The following is a 14,078-nucleotide window of genomic DNA, read 5'->3' as shown; positions in this document are numbered from 1 at the left end:
CACACTTTTGTCGTGGGAGATATATCCCATCCATAAAAGGATGAGATATATGCATATTTGGACAAGCTAATTGGAAGAATGAGAGAAATTGGGTACTCATCTGATGCCAAACTGGTGATGCAGGATGTGGAAGAAGAGCAAGGGGAAATGCTAGTTGGTTTCCACAACGAAAAACTTGCCACTGCTTATGGTATCATTAGCATGACATCTCAAACACCAATTCGGATAATGAAGAACCTTATAGTTTGCGATGACTGTCATAACTTTATGAAATATACTTCTCAGCTTCTAGATAGGGAAATAATTGTGAGAGATATTCACCCGTTTCACCATTTTAAGCATGACTGCTTCTCTTGCATAGATTACTGGTGATCGAACTGGTGCTTGTCACTTATCTGATAGTGTTAGTTGTAATTATTTCACTGGTGTACAGAATCCAGTTGCCTTAACAGGAGTGTTACCAGAATACAGCCAGCATCGTGTATAATATGGCAGGGATATCCTTTCTCAAGGGATGGCCTGTGGTGAATTTTGAGCTTTGGCTTTGAGTCGACTTTCTACCACAATCACAGCCATCTTGTCATCTTTCAGAGCTTGCCTTGTTGATGCCTATGGTTCAGGAGGGACCTTCATCTGCATTCCACTACTGCAATGACTTCAACTGCGCAGGGCAAGTTACTCCTGCTTCGATGTTGTGTGTTCAACCTACAGATGGTCAGCCTTGCAGTTTTAGGTGAGGAATTGAACTTTCAGTATCATTGACTGTTTAGGGCACCAAATCACACACATATCAATAGGCATCCAGGTGTTTCTGTGATCTCTTATGATATTATAGCTAACTGAAATCCTGAATCCAATCCATTTGAAGTCAGATGTTCTCATGCAAGCATTGGTGTACAGAATACAGTTGCCTTAACTGGTCAGATGTCATCACGCAAGAATCCTGAACTGAAGATTTTGTCAATCCCATCAAGTAGCCTTGGAGATAGCATGCCACCAATATCCAAGTCCAAAACTCTTAGGCTTCTCTTGCAGATTCTGTATGGATATACTGAAGTGAAAATACAGGTACTTTCTAGTTGTCTAGAACTCTTCTTTATCCTCACTCTCTTAGCAAATTTATGCATTGAGCCATTGGTTTATTGAAGTGCAGCCAACTAAGTCTCATCCACATCTGTAATGGATCTTACCTCTTTATTCCTGTAATGTTTAGCCACACTTGTTTTTGTAAATCAAAATTTGCTTTAATGGGACTTCTTAATGAGTTGTGTGGGATCCGAATTAGCTTTGAAATAGTACCCATTGCGACATATATTATGGCCACAGCTGGTTGCAGCCTTGCAGGTTATACAATACCATGTATAACATGACATTTATTGTCTTCTTGAAACTTGAAAATACTTTGTGCTTGCTGCAACCTAATAGCCAATGAATCTACAAACTTTACAACATCCTTTCTTTTCTCCTCGGTTTCTTTTTCTGAGAGTTGGAACCATGCACATCTTAATTGAGAGGCAGTAAATGTATAGGATTGGGATTTCATTTAGACATGTGCGAATGCACTCATACAATTTAACTTTCAAATTCTACTGCATTCCATTCTATCCTATCTGTATATCTGATAAATAACTGCTTAATTTATTCTGGAAGTTCATCTTAAGTCTGTTCTTGTTTGTCATCATCTTTGTTTCTCTCCTTTACTGCACTTTGCACTTCAAGTTTTTGCCTTCACTTGCTTCTAAGCAAACCTATTTTTGGTGTTTCGGTAAAGCATTTTCTTTGGGGCAAAATTTACTTTCTCTTCCTCATTCTGATGTTTGTGTGCAGATGTTGGTTGTACAAGTATCTCCACTTCCTTTTCTCTATTTTTGATCAATTCTGGACTGGGACAGGAATCAGGTTCACTCACCACCCCCAACCCACAAAAGTTATAATTTGTTCAAAATCTAAATAAATAGATATAAAACATCATTATAATAGAGAAGGGTATCTTACTCTAAAATATGATGTCTGAAAAATAAGATAATATATTAAATCTGAGAACTCTTCTTTTAATTCTATTAAAACTGAATTATATTTTTTTCTATACTTGAAGCTGTTAGAGTTTGACAATAAAACTAGGAGTCCACTACGTTACCAATAAATCACATGATTGTCAATAAAATTGTATCATCATTATAAACTGGTTTCCTTTTTTTTTTTTTATATATGAGAAAAAACCAGTATTTTCTAATTTTATTCATTTAATACTGTACTTGATCTTATTTATTTTGGTAATTTGTAGATGCAAAAAAGATAGCTCAAGCTTTATATAATTAATTATTGAAAGAAGTTTAGAGAAATATCATGCAATTCTTCTGGGTTTGGAACCCAGTAAGTACCTGTATTTTACACGAAACACAAAGTAAAATAACAAGACAGTATCAATGACACATTAACAGAATGTCTTATTTGTTTGGTGTTTGATTTGAGGGCAGAATAGAGTGTTGAATTTGGGCTTAGTTAGGTAGGTTGGTTTTAATATCTTTACCCAACTACAAAAACCAACAACTTTTTTAAAAAAATTCCAATAAAATTCTCAACAAAACATAATTTAATCTTTTCCTTTTCAGTTTCCAATCCTCTATCATGTTATTGTTCTTTAAAATCAAGTAAAAACCCTTTGACATACATTACCAAGAGCTTGCCTAGTCAATAACATTATTTTAGTTAATAAAAATTATTTTTATTTGATTTTAATTGTAAAATATACTTTGAATTATTAAAATATTAATATAAGAATACTTTTTAATAGCTATGAGCTTTTTAACAATAAAAATAATTTTATTGTTCTTTAAAATCAAGGAAACACCCTTTGGTATCCATCACAAGAGCTTGGTGTTTTCAACACAAAAGATCGCTTGTGATGTACTACTTGAAAGGGAGAGTCCAAATTAAGTAAAAAAAAAAAACAAAAAAGAAGAAGAAGAAGAAAAGAACTCACTAAAATGTTTGAGGCTGAAAAGTTAACAATGGAAAAGAATTACAGATAAGAAAAAAAATTGGTAGCTTATTGTATAAGAGAGGCAAGTGAAGGTAGTAGGAGCCCACTGTGGAGACTTAGCTCAGTAAAATGTTTTCTAGGTAAAGTGACAGAAAGTAAGAAATAGATTGAATTTTGGGTTAGTGGCATCTATGGTGCATGGATAATCCCCTTTTTACCTGTTTTATATTTGTATTTAACATTTTGACACTTTCAATACGTTGGAATACGCATTAAATTTGATCAGATACAGTAAAACAAAAAAATTTTTGTGTGAGTAATGATTTCTTATGTTCTTTTATTATCATATTTATTATCAGTTGTTTTTCACCATGGTAATTGTCCTTTACAAATCAACTTAACATTTATCATATATTTTTAACTGATAATTATAACATATAAAAAGTGTTTTTTAATTACTATGTCCTATTTTATCCATATCTTTATTTTTAAAAAATTTTTGTGTCACCTTGTTCATATCATATTATACCCATATTATGTGTTCATAGGCTTCCTAGCTAACAGCCTAAACATAGAAATTTTACCTACTTTTAACTCCATGCATGTCAAGAAAAATGAAAAACATAGGTTGGGTTGGGTTAGGCCCGTTTTTAGGATTAAACTTCTCAATATAATCCTGTTAGTATGAATTAATACACGTCCAAATGTACCTATCAGATCAGTTGGTGTTTTCAAACCAATCTTTTTCTCTACCAAACTAAACTCAAATGTATCTTGACCTTTTTTATACATTAGAATTATTGTAACTTGATAACAAAGCCATAGCCACTCAATATAACAAAGCAATTACACTTCCAATGGTTGCATTTTCCTTCAACAACCGGTTTATTTGGGTGTCTCACTTTTTCACTCACTGGCTCACCTTTTTGCTCTTTATTCTATTTCCCCCATTGGCTGTTTAATGAAGGAATGAGAGACAAAATGGAAAGATTTGTTATTCTTCCTTTCTCAGTTGGTTGTGTCTCTGAATCAAGTGTGGCTGTAGCTGTGCAGCATCCTGGAAGATCAAAGCCTTCAGACACCAATTCAACTGCGACAAGTCTCTTTCTTTTTTTAGGATTTTTTTTTAATATATATTTGAAGTAATAAGGATTTGAATTCTAGACCCTGAAACTAAAAATCCAACATTCTATCAATAGATCCCCGACAATTGTTTTTTTTTTCTTTCTTGTTTGGTTTTTCTTAGTGGATATTATTTTGGATTTTGATTGTTATACTTCTTCGTAGGAACACGAGAGGAAGACGAAGAAAGTTTATCAAGTGAAAGTATGAAGTATTCATTGAAATTCCTGCCTCTTCCAAAACCTGACATGTCTACCGGGTTTCACAGGTTGTTCAAGAGTTTCAAGACTTTATCTCAATTATTTGGTAAGTCTATGTCTGAACTCTGAATTACTTGTGATGGTAGACCAAACATGTAAGCTAATTGCTTATTTCCAGCATTTAATGGATTTTGTAATGAAAGAGTTACTTTTAACAAGTAATTTACACTCTGATGGGGTACTAGTTACCTTCAAAATCCTACACCATTATTGAAAGAGGTTTATCTGGCTTTATATATATATATATATATATATATATATATATATATATATATCAAGATTGTTAGGATTTGAATCTGTTCACTAGAGTCCAATAATCTACCATTAAATCACACGATTTGTTCATCCTCAATTGTTACTTGTTAGGTATCCATTTAGAAGAAACTCTGTGGTTTAACCTTGTATAACACGTGATAGTTTTTTAAACATGGAGTTTAAAAACTGGAGCGACGGTGTAGAAAATGGACTCATATTATTATATTGCTCTTTTGAGTTTTCAGCGTACAGGGAAGAGTCGGAGAAAGATATGGAAATAGGATTCCCAACAGATGTAAAGCATGTGACACACATTGGATTGGGTGGGTCTGCTGCATCTACCAGCCCCAGCATTGGCAGCTGGGACAATCTATTCTCACCTAATCACTTGTTCGCTTTCCCTTCTGTTCCTTCGGGTCAGTGTGAAATCCCCATGGAAACACAAGCAGCAGCTGGCTCACCCCTTGTTCAAGCTTCTACCTAGACCAAAAAAAAAAAAACAAAAAAGAAAAGCTTAATAGATCATGATTGTTATATACTGGTGAAACAGGATTGCCTTCACCAGAATGAGTAATAGTGGGTGTTGCTGATGATAATAATTAGGTATATTTAAGTGTCAAAAAAATGGTTTAAATTGTGATGGAATTCTCCCTCCCCTTGTTTGTTTTTTAGCTGTTACAAAGTTCCATGGTGGGTGTATATGCTAAAAGAAATTTCATGGTTTTGTACGTAATTATATGGTATTAGAAAAAAAATTCAGCATTATTATTTGGAAATTATGAAATTCTGTGGATTTAACATTCAATCTTTGAGAACTATTGTCAATTGTTGTGCTAAAAGAAATCCTTTATTTTGAATGGTTACTATATATAACAGTAAAAGCTGATATTTCATCCGTCATGAAATCTTCCACTGGAATGCATGTGCATAGAACCAAGAATGTCATTAATGACAGATTGAGGAATTCTATTCATATAATCTAATTGCACTTCATGAGTCTTTCGTAAAGTCACATTCCCACAAGATTCGATATAAGACTGAAAGTCCTGTTCTTCATCTTCGTCTCTCTTCGAGTATGTGAAGAAAGCATGAGCATCAATAAAAAAAAAAATACGACTCTCCATCAACTTATCTTTAATTTTTGGTAAAAGGGTTAAAAAAACTCCTAAATTAAAATTCAATAATTATCTAAGTTTTAATTGATTTTTTATAATTAATAAAATTTTTAAATATTTATTTTCATCAATTGAATCAAATTTTTAAATATTTATTTTCATTAATTGAATCATTGTTAAAAAAAATGATTAATTATTTACGATTAATCAAGAATTTGAGTGAAAATATATATATATATATATATAAATGTTCAATCAAGTAAAAATAAATGTTTAAAAATTTAATTGATTTAAAATAAAAAATTCAAAATTCAATTGATTATAATAAAATATTAAGAGATTAAATAATTAATAAATTTTTACTTAAAATTTTTTAATCCCTTATGCCTTAATGTTCTCCTTATCTAATTCCCATACATTAAATTAAAAAAAATGATCACTGATGTTTGACATGATTAAGAACGTAAGAGTCTGCCTAAAAACCACATGCATACATTTATAAAAGAGAAAATTGAGAAAAGAAAAGATAACAGGAGACTTGAGGTTTACCTCTATAAGTCCTTGAGAGTATCCATTAAAACCTCTCTTAATTTAAAAATTTTTAAATAGTTCACATTCAACTTTTATTTTCCACCTCTCCTTTATTATTTTTAATCTCCTTCCTAATATGACTTTTCTTATCGATAGTCATTTTTTTTTTTTCAGAAAGAAACCAAATTTATATCTAACTCGATTTCTTTTTTAATTTGATAGACAAAATCTAGCCTTTTTTTAAATCATTAAAATCCAACTCTTTCTTTTTTTGGTATATTAAATTGTAGAGGTTTGAGCTTGGTCCAAAAATGATCAAAAATAAAAATACATTCATACAATTCAACCAAATAAAAAATTGCATAATTTAATCAAATCAAAACATAGTGGCAAAATTCATCTATGATATATATATTGGCAAAATTCAAACTACACCCATAATATAAAGGCAAATTTACCCTATATCCCAAATTTATTTATTGACCTCCTTTTCCAATTTCTTTTCTTAAATTTTTAATGAGATAAAGTAAATACAAAAAGTCGTTTTCAAATTTTTAATTTAGTGGTTAAAGACGTTTGAAAAAACATCAAATGTTTAATTTCGAATCAAATTTCTCTCATTTTTTTTATTTGTATTAAGATTTTATCTTCTTATTGTAGTAAAAAAAATACAAACAATCAAATTTTAGTTACGCAAATTTAACATATAGTCATGAGATTCAAATACACTCTTTTTTTTTTTTTTAGAGGTCAGGTAATCTAGCTACTATAATAAGACGAATATTTTTTATGAAATAGAGGAACTGGTCATTTGTTAATGAGCTTCTAATATTTTATTCGATTAAATTATCATATGCCGTCTTATCTTAATATATATAATTAAAATTAAATTTTAATATGTATTTTAATATGTTAAATAGTATGCATCTTCAATAGTATTTATTTTGAATTAATATATTTCAAATTGACTGGGAAAAAACATTTTTATTTGTGTGGTTATATGTTATTATTAAGTTGGGTGATCAATTATCTTAAAAGTATAAACTGATAAAAAAAATCTAACTATTATATTTAAGTGTCAACATTTCTTTTTTTTTTTTTTAAATCAAAGAAAAGCTTCAATACTTCCTTATATATATATATATAAACTTTTACAATCACAAACAACATCTGCACTCCAAATTTTTTAAGGGGAAGAGAGAACTGGTCCAAAAAGTAAACCTTTTAAAGGGATATATAAGTACTATAAAGTCTGAATTGTTATCAATGACATCTTATGAAACATATAGACATCAAATGTACACATTAATTTTCTGCTGCCTAACATAAAATCTACTTGAAGAAGTAAGGAAGGTTTAGGACATAAACGAGGAAGTAGGCCCAAATGACACCAGAAATTCCTGAAAAGAAAAATCCTCCAGTGCAACAAGCCCATCTATTAGCTGTTTGGAGCTGCTCTGGCTCCTTCTTCCGCCCAATCTAGAGATGTAATCAAGTTAAGTGGAATCGGTACAGTAAGAAGTTCGAACTTGAGTTTAACTCTTAACTTGTTACTCGATATTTAATTCGAACTCGATCGAATTTTATTTTTTAATTTGAGCTCGATTCGTAATCGAAATCGAATTACTCGAGTCGTTCGATTAAGTTCGATTAATCTGTAACAATTAGCTTGATTCTTATACTTGATAAGAGCTCGATTATTTGTGCTCAAACTTAAACTCAAATTTAAGATATTTTATTAATTAAAATAATAAAAATATTTAAATATAAAAATTCGATTAGGCTCGTAAGCTACTCGAATCAGATATAAAAATACTCAAACTCGACTCAATCGATGAATTGAATTACTGAACTCGAACTTGAATCGATAATAATCAAATTAAATTTAAATTTTATTCAAATTTAAATAATTTATAAATATTAATGTATCATTTATACTCGTAACCTCGTCAAAGTTATAGATGCAGCAGTGGATGGCTTTTCTTCCTCGAATGATGCAATGCCATACGTTGTAATGCAAATGCCTAATATAACCACGAGGCCAGCAGCTGCCAGACTTTCTGCTCCTCCTGCCACGGGTATTCCTCAATGGCCCGGCTTTAGCAAATGGTCCTACAGGGAGGAATTCATGAGCCAGGCCTACATCAATTCCACTCAATAGTGGGCTCACTGCTGTCTGTAAGCTGGAAGGTTGGACAGGTACCAGCCAATCAATGGGCTTCAAGTGATTGGGGTTTCTAAGCTCCAAGAAATGGGTAACCATTGATTGGCTAAATCACTTGGTAAGTTGGCTGCAAAATTTAGACCAACCCATATTAATCCGTCGAATTAGATTTCTTCCAAACCGCAAACAATAACCATCAAATACAAGGCCTTCCAATTCCATTTCAATAAGTATTGGAGCAGCATGAATAACTTAAATATACCAAGAAAAGAAACATCCCAAAACTATCGTCTCCTATCTCTTCCTCACCCTCATTTATAAAATTTAAAGTGCCAATCAATATCTACCTCTTGACTCTTGATCCTTTATGCATGGTGCATGCCTTTTCAGCCAATTGAATGATCTCTAATCCTAAACTTGAGCATGAACCTTACTTTCCCTTCAGGGACATGCAACTTTTTCAAGAAATAAAAATAAAACAGGAAAATTAGTGGTCAAAATTCTCCTCACTTAAATCATATCTTTTGTAAAGAGAGAGAGAGGGAGTCGAGTGCGGGGATGGCAATGGGATTATATTACGTTATACTAAGGTATCTTATAATTGGATTTGGGTAGGGTTTAGATAGTAAGATTTTTATTTGTTATGGGTTCGGATGGCGTTCATATAATGATTTTAAGATACCTAATACCTAAACCCATTTGTAAATAATAAATTTTAATATTACAAAAATAATTTTAAAATATTTATTATTAATGTAATATTCAATTAAATTAATTCATTAACTGTTGTAATTATAATTTTTAACTTTAATTTATTTTTTTATGAATTAAATTTCATTTATGAATTAAATTTTTCTTAATAATATTTATTAAAATTTACTTTAATTGAATTTAAAAGTCAAACTTTTACTTAATAAATAAATATTTAATGAATTCATGTAATTAACGAATATTCTTTATATTATATAGATAAAATTTGATAATAAAAATAAAAAATATCCGAATAGATATAATATTCAAATATCATGAAATATAATCAAATTCGGGTACGGTATCTTACCCCTTGTCATTGCTACTTGAGTGGTTTGGTGAAACATAAAAAGATAAAGTTGCCCTTGGCACCGTCCTTTAAAATTAACAATATTTAATGTGCGATGGCCACCCACATGCTTCCTGCTTGTACACCTAGCTTGACTTCTCACTTTCCAGCACATATCGGCCAAAGAAATGGAATTTGGAGGCTGCCCACGTTCTTCTACCCTCTTGGTTTGAATTAACCGCTCTTATCATTACCCTTTATTGATCTAGTCTCAATTCAAGCCGACTACTCCCACAGAAATTTGGTCAAATGATCACTGCAAAGATTGCTTAACCATTTTTCACTTCCCCTCCTTAAATAAGGCTTAATTTCTTTTTTTACAAAAATATCATAATTTGGAAATAAAAAAATATTACAAGTGTTAGAATTTGAATTTTAAATTTATTTAATATTAATTCTTAAAAAAATTTATATGAAATTTTTAGGTAAAGTTCATGAAATTTTTTAATAAAAATTATTAAATAAAAACTAAAATAAAAAATTAAAATTAATATATTGAAAGATTTTTCTATATAAACCAAATATATAAAATTTTAAAAAAATAAATTTTGATTTATTTTTTAGATAAGTATTTTTTATTACAATTTTAACAAAATTTTTATCATTAAATTAATATCGATTAAATTTGAATTATTAATGATATTTTAAATAATTTTTTTACATACTATTCATCTTCACATTAAATTCTATCAATCTATTAGTTTGAATTTTTTATTTAAGTTTTTATTAAATCAATTTTAAGAAAGAACTTCATAAACTTTACCTAAAAAGCTTCATGTAAGTTTTGTTTTAAAAATAATTATATGAACCAACTAAATTAAATCTAACTTAATTTTGCTTTATGATTGGTTAATTGTATTTAAAAAATGACACACGTTGGCATCAATATGACATTGACTTCTTGAGAGTTGAAAGGAACTTATAAGGTTTAGGATAGAAGTGAGAAAAAAATTGAGAAAACTAAAAATCGATTCGACATCGTAGCATTTGGCTTGGTTTAGAATTTTTTTATTTTATTTAAATTAAGTTCAAATATTAAATGTATATCTTAGATTTGGATAAGATTTCGGATCGAAAAGTGAAAAAAAAAGAACTGAATTATATATTTTTATTAACTTTTATATATATTTTTAATTTTATAAAATAAAAATAATTATTTTATACCTAAAGCTACTTAAATATATTAAAATTATATTAAAATAATATAAAAAACAAAAACAATTAAAAACCGATGAATTGAATCAAATATGTAGAATTCAATTTAGATTGGATTGGATTCTATGGAAATTTGGTTTAAATTTGGACCGAATTTTAAAAATTTATAATTTTATGCATTAACTGAAATATCAAACTGAATCTGATCCGATCTGAATCGTTATTACTTTTAATTTTGGATAAAACCAATTAAACCTTGTTTCAATGATAAAAGGCTTGCATTCCTCATAATTTTTTGCTTGTAAGTTTAAATCTCATAGTGACTAAATTTATTTTAGTTTTATATTGATTTCGTCCAAAGCTTTTTGTTTATTTGGTTTTTTATTAAATATTTTTTACATTCAAGATATTTTATTGTGTAATATATATATATATATATATATTAAGAGTTATTTGATTTTATTATAGTTGCAAATTTTCTTCCCAAATGTAAGCTCATTAAAAAATGCCTTAGATGCCCAATTTTATAATTAGATTCCAAATGGTGGGAAGGAGAGAAAGAATAATTGTTTTCCATGGAGGGAAAAAAAAAGGGCACATCCCAAAAAATATGATGATCAAACAAACATAAAGGATTCATTTTTAATACAATATCGATGAGTTTATATTTGATGCATTATGATATTATACACTATTAATGAATTATACAATAATACCTCATAATAAATTAATTTTGAACATATTTTTAGGCTTAAGTGAATTTATGTTTTTAGGATTTTAAAATTTTAAAATTAATTTTTAATGAGGTGTTATTGTGTGGTTTACTAATAGTGTATAGCATCTATATATTAACAATTTATCAAATATAAAGTTTAAAAGATTGACACATGTATCACTTCTTGTTTATTAATTTTTTTATTTTTTAAATATAATTTGAGAGATATGTGTTTAAAAACTCCATTAAAAATAATTTATATATATTTTATTATTATTATTTGAAAATTGGATAGAAACAAAGGAAAGGGCGGTATGAAATCAAGAAGGGATACCTTAAGCATTAATGCAAAATCTATGGAGACTTTTCCAATACTGTGAAGGTGATATTTGATAAATTTCCATTATATTTGTTATTTAAACCAAAGAAGGTTAGAATTTTCCCAATAATATCATGCTTTCCTAGATTTTAAAGCATTCATTCAAATCTTTAACTAAAATGTCTATCATGTGACTAAGCTTTATGAATTTTTTTTTATATGTATGATATTAGACTATACAATTCTTCTCATATTTTATAAATCTCATTCCATTCATTATTCAAACTTGCAACTTTCAATGAAGTTTGAAACTCTAATTACTAGGATCTTACCTAAGGACAAGTCCTCATGGAAATGAAATGTTATCATTAGAATGTTGAAAGATTTAAATTAATCTTAAAAAAGAACGTATATTAATTCAAGTTAGTAAATGGTTAAATGTACTTTTCCAGATTGGATTGCTCTTATAAAAGGTAATATTCCAATAAGTAGAGAGGTAGATGGACATTTGGGTGAGACCAATGCCCTATGAAATTGGTGTGGTGAAGCATGACTTTAGGTGGTTGGTTTTGGGCAAAAAAGTTACCATGGCAATGTATCAATATGCTTTTTTGAAGGATAATTAATATGAATATGATCATACATTAAAATAATATGGAAGATTTATTTAATTTACAGAAGTATGAAAGAAGCATTTTTACAAAAGCACAATGAAAATGATGCCAACTTGATTCACTAGTCGAGGATGAGATCATGCATTTGAAAATTGTCTACTATCAAGAGTGTAAATCTTTAAACATCAAAATTAAAGATTCTTCAAAAAGTTTCCTTCTCTCTATCCATCTTTCTATTTTCTTTTCTTGCTCTATATGTGGCTCATCACACATTCTCGCACATATGAGACTTTTCTCATACTTAGATGAATACTCTTTCATTTTTTTATCATGATTGAATGCCATGTTTAGTTTGAGAGAGGAAGTGATTGCTATTTTTTTCAATCATTAATTTTTTTGCTATATGGTTGAATGTCATATCTTGGTAAAAAAAGGGACTGGCAATGTTTTACTTTAGTTTTATTCAAAATTAAACTATTAACTGCCTTTAGCAGTTTCTATCTTGGTAGTTATTTAATATAAGAATTTACTCTCTCGTTATAGGGAAATATTACCTATATCTCCCATTTGCATAAAATGGGTGCCATACTTTCACGATCAAAAGAATGTTTTTCTACTGTTTGCAATAGGTTTATACGAGAAAATAAGTTATGTGACTAACATACTTCGAAAGCTTACTTGCTATATGATTATTAAGTGCATATAGTAGCTCAAAATTACATCTAGTAACTTATACAACTGTTAGGTATGTATAGTAACTCTAAAGTATAAATAGAGTAAGTATGTAGCACCCTAAATCCACTCAATCACATTTCAAGTTCCTCATGATCTCTTTTTTTATTATATTGCACGATATACTTATATATTCACAATTATGTTCAACATATAATTGATCGACTTGTGAATATAATCAAATATGATACTAGAATGATCTTTATTTTTTCTAGAATCTTTTCAATTCAATTCATCTGCTACCCAAATATGTCCTATTAGATCAAATCATCTATGACCATTGGTAACCATCTAAAATGGCTAACATTTAACAACAACTTTAAGAAATAGTTGAAAGTCCTTAAGGGCATTGAATATGAAATCCTTTAATCTCAAAGGTCTCACATAAAAAGAAGAAAAATCAATTCTTTTGTTATCCTTATTGGTAAAAAATGCATATGTGGTATGAAATACATAGTAAGGTATTATTTTTTTTTATAGAGCATATGTCTTTGTCATTAAATATCAATACCGTACAGATGATAGTTCAGATACTCTTAGTATCTAACTTGAGTCCATATCTCTACTTGATTCATCATAATCAATAGGAATTTTACTTGGCATTTAAGATAGACAAAGTGAACTGTGAGATTATTCACTTTTGGTCACAAATCATATTATCAAGTGACCTTATCTTGATCATTATCAAGGCAATTTTGTTTTAAGCTTGGGCTTTCAATTCATAGCTTAAAACTAATCTCATCTCCATGATACCAAACCATTGAAGAGATTCTCTATGTGAAAAAGCCAATCATCTATTTAACATACTTTTCAAATCATATTGTATATGTACATATACATATATATATGTATACATGTGTGAATGCTTCAAAAAATAAAGTATTAAACTTTAATGGCATTAATTGCATTCAATATATGTCAATTCAAATGAAAAAATATCATAGATTATTCACATGAAACATCTTAATCAATACATTTTCATTTACTCAACTTTAGAGATTTCATATGGCTATT

General features: G+C 29.1%; 1 protein-coding gene and 1 pseudogene across 3 annotated transcripts; one reads left to right on the top strand and one right to left on the bottom strand.

Annotated features, from left to right (window-relative positions):
* The first annotated feature begins 457 nt into the window (after positions 1-457).
* On the top strand, positions 458-5,425 carry LOC111276849 (CRIB domain-containing protein RIC4-like). 3 transcript variants are annotated; one of them, XM_089763656.1, is made up of 4 exons: positions 458-733; positions 873-1,068; positions 1,828-1,899; positions 4,271-4,410. In XM_089763656.1, the coding sequence occupies exons 1-3, from the start codon at positions 606-608 to the stop codon at positions 1,870-1,872; spliced, it is 369 nt and encodes a 122-aa protein (XP_089619782.1). In that variant the 5' UTR covers positions 458-605; the 3' UTR covers positions 1,873-1,899; positions 4,271-4,410. The 3 variants fall into 3 exon arrangements, with proteins under 3 accessions (XP_089619782.1, XP_089619783.1, XP_022718491.1); XM_089763657.1 differs by lacking the exon at positions 1,828-1,899 and having other exon boundaries at positions 4,271-4,408; XM_022862756.2 differs by lacking the exons at positions 458-733; positions 873-1,068; positions 1,828-1,899 and adding exons at positions 3,815-4,082; positions 4,866-5,425 and having other exon boundaries at positions 4,271-4,411.
* Positions 5,426-7,594: 2,169 nt separating this feature from the next.
* On the bottom strand, positions 7,595-12,307 carry LOC111277746 (photosystem I reaction center subunit XI, chloroplastic-like; annotated as a pseudogene).
* Between the last annotated feature and the right edge of the window lie 1,771 nt (positions 12,308-14,078).

Source organism: Durio zibethinus, chromosome 7, assembly GCF_047325235.1.
Source record: "Durio zibethinus cultivar Kanyao isolate XHJ-2024 chromosome 7, ASM4732523v1, whole genome shotgun sequence".
Classification (NCBI taxonomy): domain Eukaryota; kingdom Viridiplantae; phylum Streptophyta; class Magnoliopsida; order Malvales; family Malvaceae; genus Durio; species Durio zibethinus.
Note: the sequence above shows the minus strand (reverse complement) of the source record. Positions and strands in the feature narration are given on the sequence as shown.